This window comes from Patiria miniata, unplaced genomic scaffold, assembly GCF_015706575.1.
Source record: "Patiria miniata isolate m_02_andy unplaced genomic scaffold, ASM1570657v1 HiC_scaffold_3, whole genome shotgun sequence".
In the NCBI taxonomy this organism is placed as follows: Eukaryota; Metazoa; Echinodermata; class Asteroidea; order Valvatida; family Asterinidae; genus Patiria; species Patiria miniata.
Genome location: NW_024037069.1, coordinates 25101288 through 25112590, shown reverse-complemented (window position 1 = coordinate 25112590; position 11303 = coordinate 25101288). Strand labels below are relative to the sequence as shown.

The following is an 11303-nucleotide window of genomic DNA, read 5'->3' as shown; positions in this document are numbered from 1 at the left end:
GAATGAAATTATTTATATTAGATATTTTTTTTTAACTTACGACACATTGTGGGGAATCCCCCAAATTTGAAATTATATTTTCAATTCGACACTTTTTGGGATACCCCTGAATTTCATGCTGTTGAAGCCCAGAAAAAAAGTTGTAGATTTTTTATTTTTTAAATAGAAAACATTGTGCTGAGCATTCGAAATGACTTTAGTAAGATAAATATCCATAATTTTAATATTGTTCATCAATTATGTATGATGATTTGCAGTTTATCTTTGTCAAGAATGATCACTGTAAAAGAAAAAAGTGTAATATTTGTGCAGTCAATGTTGAGTAAAAAAATGCTCTTAAAATTTCTTGCGAATCTAGATTAGAAAAAAAAAAGTTCAGATGAATAATATATTTGAATATTTATGGTCAGGTATATGTAAATGTATGTAAATAACTTTTTCAGATCAAGTGTAATATAGTAATACAATTCTGGGGAACTTGTTAAACAACACGTACATGTACAATGGTGTACATTAAAAATTGTATAAAACGTGAATATATATTGATGAACATGTAAGGGGACAGCATATGTACTAGCGACCCTTTTTTTCTCTCTTTTCTCCATGTTGTGTTTGAACATCTGCAGAACATGGAAAAGTCCTAAAAAAAGTTTCATTTTTGTTTGTTTTTTGGCTTGTCCCACGGGGGCCATCCTATACTCTTGGTACCTGATTGACTGACTTGTGAATTAGACTTGATTAAGTCTAACCTTGGCCCAAATGTTTGAAATAGGATTACCAATGTTGAAAGCCATAGGCAATGGTAATTTAGATTGCTTTGGGTAAACTGTAAATACCTTAAATATGGACCTGCGAAATTTCCAAAATTTCCAAAACTTGAATATAAAAGTTCATCAAGAATCACCTTGAAAAAAAGCAATAAATGTTAGATTGTATAATAGTGTTATCCGAGATACGATATGTACATGTATACAAAGCAGTGCTTATATAGCGCTTATATGTCAAAGGTCTCAAAACGCATCACAATTTTATTACCCCTGTTCATCAGGCCATGAGACCAGTTTCTGCGGCAGCTCGATATCAAGGCATTCTGGTCTTTACCTTCACAGGTACCCATTTATCCTCTTGAATGGAGAAAAGCAATTGTAGTAAAGTGTCTTGCCCAAGAACACAAGCACCATGTTCCCCATCAGGGTTCAAGCCCACGTACCATGGCACGTGTCAAACACATGTATACATTTAAAATGAAGTGTACATGTACTCTATGCCTATATAGAAGTATATGTATGCATGTAGCCAACAACGATTGAAAATCAGGCATGTTCTGAACATGCAACAGCATCATATTAAATTGCCTTGCCTTTACTCAACAACTAAATATGACACCTGAAATTTGCATCCTTTAAATAATAATTACTCATTGGGGAATATTTAATCTGACATCTCAATCCTTATATTTATTTTCATCTTTCGTGGTGTGCCAGGTCACATAAAATATTTTGAAGAATGACCTGGAAAGGTGTTTATTTTCCTGCTGAAAGCAGCTTTGAACTCAATATACTGCATAGGATATTCTTATCTATTGAAAATCTTTGAAATATTTTCAAATGTTCAAAAAAAAAACTTGCTTCTTTGTACATGTATAGAAGCAGCTCATTGCTCACATTAACTATTAACTAATTATTTGGAGCCCCAAAGTGTGCATGTATATAACAGATTTTTGTGTGTTATATTGACCAAAATTGTATCATATAAAACTTCAAGATAACAGTAATATGAATAATAAACAACATGATTTTGGAATACAAATTGTTGTGTTATGACTATCTTCAATCTGTCAAGTAAAAAAAAACACCAAAAACATCCATGAAAAAGTTGCATGTGTGACTTAAGTAATGCATGTTTTTTTTGTGTATGGGGCACCCATTACATGTACTCCACAGGTCCGACATGATGCGCACAGCTGGAACATGCACTAGCACTGAAGAGGTACACATGTCGCTGCCCATGTGCCCGTCGGGCTGTGCTTAATGGTTCCGTCTAGTGTTCTTTTCTTCCCCGTTCCTCTTAATCTCGAAGTCTCCTGTCAGGGAAATTGGGCCAGAAGCCTCTGATCTTGGCCCTCTTGTCCTTGGGCATGTACTTCAAGAGGTACTGCAAGGGCTTCTTGTGGGGGAACTTCTTCTGCTCGGCAATGTACTGCTTAGGGTGGTCATACTCAAAGATTGGTTCGCGCATACCTGGCGAGGAACAAGACAAAACTTGGAGATTTGGTATTACAAACAACAGATGAAATTGTAACAGTGCCACTGTAAGAGTTTCATGAGATATATCTTCAAATACCAGCAAGGTATGTTACCCATCATCACAAAATGAGCGTATAAAGTGAAACTTTTCAAGAATTAAGATATTTGCAGAACAAGAGCTTTCCAATGGTATACAACATTTTAGGGTAACAGGGTTTAGTAACAGAAATATGGACCGCCAACTTCATTGAAGTTGTAAAACTAATTTTTAGAGAAAACAGCATTTAGAAATCCCACTGTTGTATTACAGTGAATGAACAATCAAACAACAAAAGGGGATGAAAATTGGTTTTAAAGATGTTTTGCAGAACAAAAACAATAGGAAAGGTAGAACAGGATTTACATATAGAGGTTCACCTGGAAACAAATCAAGCCCCCCTTCAAATTTTGGCTTTGCCCCACTGTACATGGCAATTTCCGACTTTGTTCTCATTTCGTGATGACATATGTTTATATTTGAGACGGTTTACAAACAACCAATATTTATGAGTGCAATGGCAAGAATAATTTCATGAGGTGAAAGATGGAATGTTCATCGAGTGGAATTGTACATTCCATCTCTCACTGAATAAAATAATTTTTTTCCTTTGCACGAATGTACAATTTTCATTATTTGCTTCGTACTACGCCTGAATAAATTTTCATCTTCAGAGCCATCAGAGCTGTGTTACAGCGCAACAATAGTTTGGCCATGCAATTGAATTTCTATTTACTGCACTTCTATTTTTGCGGAGCGGCCGGGCTGTGAGTTGGGATGAATAATTCAATGAACATGATCAACAACCCACCAATCAGATGACAGGCATGTAAGCAGGGATGTAGTCGAGTCCATCACAAGTCCAGTCCCAAGTAAATCATGAGTCAAACACAAGTCCAGTCACAAGTAACAGTGGATGAGCACTAAACACTAACAAAGGAATGCCTTTGTCAAAGCTCCTTTGAATAGCTTGTGAGTTGAATTGGGACTGGAGGACTTGTGATGGACTTGCAGGGACTTGTGATGGACTTGACTACATCCCTGGATGCAAGACGAGGACTTCAAGGTGATCATGTGCACATCTTACCAAGTGTGTGGTGGAAAGTCTCTCTCACGGAGGAGTCCCAACGACATTGGAAGAATGCCAACCCAGCCGGTGTGATCATGTCCTGGTACTGCCTGTAGAACTCTAACGTCTCAAATGTTCTCTCTTGTAGTTTGCGACTGCAAAAAATTTAGACATAGTGGTAATAAAAGTCACACTGTGACTGCAAAAAATGTACACTAAGTAATAAATACAATTTATTTAAGTTTGTGTGCAAGTCAGCGCGACTTTACAAGTAAATCCCAAGTCAATAACAAGCTAATCAGAAGTCAATTACAAGAAAATCACAAGTCAATCGCAAGTTAATCACAAGTCGATCACAAGACAATCACAAGTTAATCAGAAGTCAATTACAAGAAAATCACAAGTCAATCACAAGCTGATCACAAGTTAATCACAAATCCATCACAAGTCAATCACAAGTCGATCACAAGTCACAATACAAGTCCAGTCTCAAATCAAGTGACAAAATATTCAAATGAATTGTGAAAAAAAAGGAGTTTGTCTTTCAACTTGGAAAAAAAATTCTGACAACTGGGTGTGCCAAACGAAGCCTGGCTTATATAAGAAACCAGAAATGAAAGTTGGATGCTTTTGCAAAACTTTGTGGCATTATATTCACCAATAAACAAGTGTTGACTTTTGTGATGTATGATCATGTTTCTTACAACTGGGAGACATGCATTATACAACCCAAGGCAAGCCAAGCCTGCCACGTGCCCAAGAGGGTGAACAACAAGGCTACACGTATGCCCAACATCACTGCAGTCAAATATTGTTTTCAAATATTGTGCAAATAAATCTAAAACTAAAAATAAAAGTTTGCTTCACATGTACTGATATAACAGGTCAAGGCAAGCCTAGTAGAACCGGTTCTAGAGTGCACAAAACTTCTATTCAAATGATTCAGAATGGCTGTTCACTGGAAGTCTGCTCATGTTTGTGGTCTACACAATGGGCCGGATTTAGCTAATTCACTGGCATTACGAGGTAATCCTATATGATAGCACTGCCCGGCTCACACCTGAAAGGTCAGTCAGTCAGTCAGTGAGATAGATATAAAGAGGACATTACGCTGGCCCTCTGGGACCAGCATGCCCCCCCCCAAAAAAAATACACCTACCATGGCAGACTGACTGCCGCATTGCTGTAGTCAACCCTGCCGTCTTGCTGAAAGAGTACAAACACAAAGCGATGGTAACCGGTGCCCTGCGCCGGGAACGGTGGCAGGTAATCAAATATCTCATCGCCTTGACCCAGCTGGTTACCAGGGATGTTGCCTCTGTTTAATAAAACAAAAGTATTGAACATTAAACAGGGCAACGCTAACGCAAAACAAAATGAGTTAGAGAAAAGTTTGACCAAAAGTTTGACACTAAAATATCAATTTTAGGAAATACTTTACTTACACCAACCAATGAATATACTCCTTGTTGTTATCCAGCAAGTGCCCATCTATGGAAGTAAATAAAAAAGAATACACTTTAAGAGCTACCAAGTTGCCTCAAATTTTGATTTTTTTTTTCTTTTTTCGAGTGGTAATGGTTTTACTGCAGAGCATGGTGTGGATGGTGTGAAGTACTAGACTTTCACAAGTGCAGTTTAGTTGCTTTGACAAACCAAGTTCTTTAAGTTTTTATCAAAGGCTCCGTTCGTGAACAAGAGTGGGTGCTTTTTGACCACTGTGGACAGGCTATTTGCATATCTGCATTTTTTAACTGTCATGACGTGCTCAAGTTGTTTGCGTATGTTCTACTTGCGCGTTGCATGTAGAGTACACTTTCAAAATTCAAACCATCTAATTACATTATGTTCTACAAACACGCACATGAATTCAAAATGTCTGCACCCAGGGCGGCTTCAAAGCGTCTCCTTGCTCAAGAATGAGGAGTTAGCGCTCTAGTAATTTAATAAGGAACCCCAGGAATCCCCAGGAACCTCTTCTTGCCACCATGAAGCGACGGAAGCTGAAGTGGTTCGGCCACGTCACGCGGCATAATAGTCTTTGCAAGACTATCATGCAGGGCACTGTCGAGGGAGGACGAAGGCGAGGGTGACAACGGAAGAGCTGGTTTGACAACGTAAAAGAATGGACAAACATGACTATGTCAGAACTCCTAGTGCAGGCCGCTGACAGACCAGCATGGAGGAGGACTGCAGCTTCTTCTGCCCTCGGGTCCCCCCAACGACGGCAACAGTCAAGGAAAACGTAACGTAACGTAAATTTAATATAGCTCTGTGGCACGTACCGGTTTGCACATGTATAACGCTAAGCATGCGAAACTTATTTTATTCTGAGTGTGCACAACAACCACATTGTGAGCATCATGCGTCATCGGTGATGCATTTGAACTTTGAATGTCTCTCCCAGTGGTCTCCCCCAACTCTCCCTTTCTTTACCGTTGAGGGGTACTGTGCATGGACCCCATAGGGATGTATGACCATCTTTTGAATACACAGTTTTGGGCACCCCGTGTTTGTTATCCCAACACCTCAGCAACTTGGACGCCCTTCTTTTTCATTTTAAAGCAACATCAGAAAACATATTTGCTGACTGAAGCTCGCTTATGCTGATGCTTTGTGAATCTATAGTCTTTCAGTATTGATTCTAAAAACTGGCTTGGCTGCGATTCATTCATTTTGCAGGTTTCAGTTCCTTCTTACCTGGGTTAGCTAGTAACAACGTCCACAGGTTGTCTTCAGGACTATCGAAGAAGACAGCTGGTGCTTGAAAAGCCTGCATGGGATATTAATGAAATGAAAGAAAATTACTACAATTATTGTTATAATTTCACAAAATACTAACCTTTACCTCTCTGCTAACTTTTACTGGGAACCTTTCTGAGTTTTCAAGCGGAAATAAAAGGTCAAAAATTCAATGGGCATTAAGAGTATTGTGGCTGGGCTGTATAGGGCCTAGCGATATGAGAGGTCAAATCTTAATTTCATCCAATTCCATCACTCTTTTCAGCTGTTCTGGTGTTAATAGAATTAATGTACATGTAAAGCAATCTTGATGACAACTAACAGACCTTTGTGGTTTATGACGAAAGGTTTGTCATTGAGATATTTGCAGCTGCATATCCACTGCAGTTCAGTGCGATGCTTTGTAGGTGTTTTCGTTGCTTTTTCAGGTTTTGCAGGGTTGCTAATGCTGCTAGCATCGTGACTTTGGGCATGATCGCTGGCTACATGGCATACACGTTTATGGCTCCTGACTAAGGCACCTTGATAAACTGGGGAACCGCCAACATTATGGCTGGATAGCTTAGTTGGTAGAGCACCGGAACGGTTATCCTGAGGTCCAAGGTTCGAACCCCACCCCAGTCAATTTCTTTGTTCACCTTTGAAATTACTATAATGCACCAAGTCAAAAATACTTGAAATTGTTTTTTTTTTCTAAGTGGTCAGCATAACAATTACTTAAACACTTGTGAAAAATTCTTGATAATCACCCAATCGACTCACCTCAGTTGGTGCCACAAAATTGCCGGAATGGACCGGCACGGTCACGTCCTCTTGCACATCATAGGAGATCCTGAGCGTGACTTGCGGAAGAAAGTCGGCCCTATCAAAGAGATCCCTGAAGATGCCGTAATGATGAGCGATGCGTCGGAGATGATAGGGGGCGCTGGTCAGCTCCCATTCCTGCTTCACTTCATCCAGTGGGACTTGTACTGTGGGGAAAACAAATTACACAAAAAAGATTTGTAAAAGATATCTAGGAGCTTGGTGGCTCTCATCTTCACCTGGCTCCCATAGGAAAGTGCATGAGTAAACAAAGCGTGACGTCTGTTTTCTGGTGAAGCAAAATATCAGCGACCCTATCTACTCACATGTTCTATGCCTGGCAGCTTTCTCCAGCTCGGCACTACTCTTGTTTTGTCTGTTCCTGGCTAATCTCTCTCTCAGGACATCCTTGCCAGACGTTTGCGAGATTGGAAGACCAATGTCGATACCTGCTGATGCTAAAAATAGTACAGAAATTTCTCTTCATTGGCCGTTACATTTCAAGTCAGTAGCCAGCCTAAACTGAGATTGGGATAGGTCTGAGATGGATGTCGGGGTGCCCGCTATACCGAAAATGCCCAGTGCCTGGTTCCTTCTTTTTTGCAGATACAAAAATCGACTTTCTGAAAGAGAATCTCAACTTTTAAGTCAATGAGTTGCCAATTAAAAATACATGTAGGTCTATATGTAAAAAAAAAAATGGCCTGACAAAAAGCCTATTTCATATTGTATATAATTTTAGTTTTTATTTTATTATATTGAAATAATGATTATATTTTCAGGGTGACATTTTAATTCAGTTGCCTGCAGAGATGAAAATACCTTACTTATTCAGTTCTTGGTTTTCTACGTTTCCAAAAAGTAATAGTTGAAAAAGACATGAATCTTGGACTGAGAAACATTCTTATTTTCTATTTCATTCACATGGTGTAGCCTAGCCTGACTGCATCTGGCCGTACAGTACTATCGCAAGCTCTGTAGTACGGCCAGACAGCCAATGCTCCCGTAAACGCTAAACTCTGATGTAGCGATTTTGCTACCGATTTTGGTCGATATTATCTTCTCATCCAGGACAGAAATTTCCAAACTTGAGGTTCCTAGTCGTAGAGTAACTCATACCTTTTTGAAAAAAACGTTCTTTTATCCAAAAATTTTCATCCATCTGACCAAAAGACGACTTTCAGTCATTATCTCCCACGAATATCGTCGCGAAAATGTTCCTCCATGCAGATTTTGAATATGCTTTGTTCAGTTCATGACCTCCAGGTGACCTCATGTTTGTATGGCCAGCCGCCCCGCGGCCGCGCGCCTGACAAACGTCAAGAACTGACAAATGACTGAATGCAAATTTAACCTCCCATTCATTTCTAATAAGGCACAATTGCAGAATACCCCGCCACTCGATCTATCCACCTCGTAGCCGGCTACGAGGTCACGGTTGGTTGACCTCAATAAACATTCTCAGCGCTACTTGTATGTACTATGCGTCATGCTCCATTGCACTCCTACTTCGTAACCGCGAAGCCGCCAACAGGGTAGTTGGTTTGGACTTAGAATTTTTTCAGCAACTCCCATTCCTTTTGTGTTGCTTCGTTCTCAAGCATATTCAAGGGGACTCCCACTCCGTATCCGCGTAGCCGCCAACAGGGTGGTTGGTTTGGACTTAGAATTTTTTTCAGCAACTCCCATTACTTTTGTGCTGCTGCTTCGTTCTCAAATAATGGACCCCCACTCAGTATCCGCGTTGCTTGCATGGACTTGAATTGTTTCTTTTCCAGTGATTCCAACCTCGTAGCCAGATAATTTAGGGGTGTATTTCCGAGTGGCGCATGGCGGGGTATTCTGTAATTACTCCATTTCTAATTTTGTTAGAATTTTTTTTGAAAATGTACTCGACCCTCCAGACTTTGTACACAACCAAAGAATTGGTGTGTGGATACTTCAGTCTACATTCTTTCCCATCCTAGCGAATTCACCGCCCCCCCCCCCCCCCCCCGCCCGGAAAATCCCCCGCCCCACCCCACACAGCAGTGACACACACAACATCACATCGATCGACATCACGCAATTCCGCAACAAACAGTAAACTTCAATCAGCATAATCACAAAAAAAGCAACTCTCATACCTCCAGCGTAAGGATGACCTGTGTGACAACTTGCAATATCCTGTATATTAGGCTGTCTTCTTACAAGGCACGTAAGCCTTGAAAACTGACGGCAGAAATGTCTCACGGGCGCAGCCATCTTGATTTTAACCTTCACAAACGCTTGGTGGCGCTGTTATAAATCAGCATGATGCGCATCATCGAAAAAAGGGGAATTACACACTTTTGTAATTGTGTTTGTCGGTCCTGCTACAGTGTGAATGTGGAAAAGTGGAAAAGTTTTGCAAGATATTGACAAATTGGGCAGAAATTAACCCTTCAGACTATTAGTGTACGTATTTCACGTTGGGTTGCTTGTATTGTTGTGTTCACTGACTGACTGAAATCAGGCAAAATGTTTGCCTTTTTGGTAAGTGAAAAAAAAAATCGTTCGTATAGCCAGGCCTAAACAAACATGACAAAATGCATATGATTTGTCATGTTTGTCATGCAACTGCACTTGCTATATTACATCATGCAAGTTACGGGCCCTGTTCGAAAATTAAAAATCCACTTTAGGTAATTTGACCATGGAATAATCGCCCTTCACGATTGGGCTCACCCAACTAATTAGCAATGTTTGAAACCAATAGGAATAGAAGAGAGCAGTGTTTTGTGTTTTTAAAGGGAAGTTTTTGGGGGGTGGGGGTTTAGGGTAGAGACAATGATGAAGACGACACAAATGCAACATGAAAATAAAGCAGTCACTGCGATTCTCCATAAGTACTTAAAATGACATCGATTTGCATGGCATCAACAGAAAAAATGTGTAAGAAAAATTGATTAAATTTTCAAAGAAGACTTATTGTTATGTTAAGGGTGCAGATGTCATTTTAAAATGATTAAAACACTCAAAGGACTAAAAAGAAAGGCGCCTATTAACAACACAATCGCAGGGTGCAAGTGTTCAGAATTCAGATGACTTTTAGTCTGCTATCAAAGGAATCAAATTTAATCAGTTAATGGATTTTGTAAATTGAATTTTTTTTTTTTTTTTTACAGTTGGGGTTTGCGTCTGGGACTGCAGTGGGTATCTACCTGTCACAGAATTATGAGGTAATTATACAAGCATCCAGGTACAATGGGAATTTGTAGCATTTTTATTCTAAAATGGGAATCACTGTTCAGATTTGCTGAGGTAAAAAACTAAGATCTCCGTGTCCAACAAAAAAGGAGAGAAAGCAAAGATAGTGAACATGTTTCCCAAATAGGCATTGGATTAAAAAGATCAAATCTTTGACCCCTGTTGTCTGTGTGTTCGTCAGTCAGTCTGTGGTTATTGTTTGTGTTTCATTTGTAGTTTGTGATTGATTTGTCTGTTTTCTTTAAATTCTTTGAAGTCGTTTTTTACAGTTTTGCATTTAAGTATAGGCATGCCATGTCCCTATCAGCTTCAGCTTTTTCAAATCATGCCTCCCTCCTAATACAACTACTTTTTGTTCTCATGATACTTTTACTTTGCTTTTGATGAAAATAAATGTTATTGAAATTGGAAAAAAAATTCTATAATAATTTCTTTTTTGTTTTCCTTTGCCCTTAAAAAAGACAAACAAGCAACAGAAAACAAAAACAAGTAAACAAAAAGATGTCCATTCGATAAATCCCTGAATCTCGTCATCAACATCACGTTGCAGGTGCCAGATATGAAGAAGCTGGTCGATAATCTCAAGGATTCCGCCAAGAAGCTTGAGAAGAAACCTGACGGGGATACGAAGAAGGAATCGTGATGGCTGGGAAGAGAAGAGAGAGAGAGAAGAGTGCAAAATGGACAAGGACTGGAAATCAGCAATTGACACTAGATGTCACTGTCGGGAACAGTGGATCACAGACCTAGTATCTTATTTTTTTTTATAAATACAGGCATCAGAAGACGGCTTTAGAGGGGTAGGCTGATAATGTACAGTTTCCTACTGTTATCCCAACTACCCTAGCCTCCATTAGAATACACCTCTATTGGCACTGGACCAACTGCTGCAACCTTGCCCGTTTAATTAGCCTATTTGAGATATGGTAGGCATAAAAGGGGGCGCTGTTTGATTTGGGTAAACTCTTTTGCATATACCAAGCCAAACAGCGCCCTCCTATTGTGGCCCTCATATCTCAAACAGGCTAATAAAAAAATAGACAAATCCGGCGGCAGCCATTTTCTGCGGTGGCATCAGGCTCGCGCAAGTCGCGCTAGGGGAGTAGGTGCGCACTCCGGACTCCTTCGACCAATAGGAATACCAAGGTGGCATGGGTGTGCGTAAAGCACTCGCCTC

At 39.8% G+C, this 11303-nt stretch overlaps 1 protein-coding gene and 1 long non-coding RNA gene across 2 annotated transcripts; one reads left to right on the top strand and one right to left on the bottom strand.

Annotated features, from left to right (window-relative positions):
• Positions 1–1401: 1401 nt before the first annotated feature.
• On the bottom strand, positions 1402–9196 carry LOC119737573 (39S ribosomal protein L38, mitochondrial-like). The gene is made up of 8 exons (XM_038212028.1): positions 9025–9196; positions 7225–7356; positions 6857–7065; positions 6053–6125; positions 4798–4843; positions 4512–4670; positions 3371–3507; positions 1402–2240 (listed from the first exon to the last, which is right to left on the bottom strand). The coding sequence occupies exons 1-8, from the start codon at positions 9140–9142 to the stop codon at positions 2068–2070; spliced, it is 1047 nt and encodes a 348-aa protein (XP_038067956.1). The 5' UTR covers positions 9143–9196; the 3' UTR covers positions 1402–2067.
• A 48-nt stretch (positions 9197–9244) lies between these two features.
• On the top strand, positions 9245–10908 carry LOC119737574. The gene is made up of 3 exons (XR_005272391.1): positions 9245–9412; positions 10045–10098; positions 10677–10908. It is a non-coding gene; the product is annotated as an uncharacterized LOC119737574 (long non-coding RNA).
• The last annotated feature ends 395 nt before the right edge of the window (positions 10909–11303 follow it).

Coding starts and splice junctions, on each gene's coding strand:
- LOC119737573 (XM_038212028.1), bottom strand. CDS start 9,142: ATGGCTGCGCCCGTGAGACATTTCTGCCGTCAGTTTTCAAGGCTTACG. Junction 7,066..7,224: donor AGCTGCCAGGCATAGAACAT/GTGAGTAGATAG, acceptor TTTTCCCCACAG/TACAAGTCCCACTGGATGAA. Junction 4,844..6,052: donor GTTGTTACTAGCTAACCCAG/GTAAGAAGGAAC, acceptor TTACTTCCATAG/ATGGGCACTTGCTGGATAAC.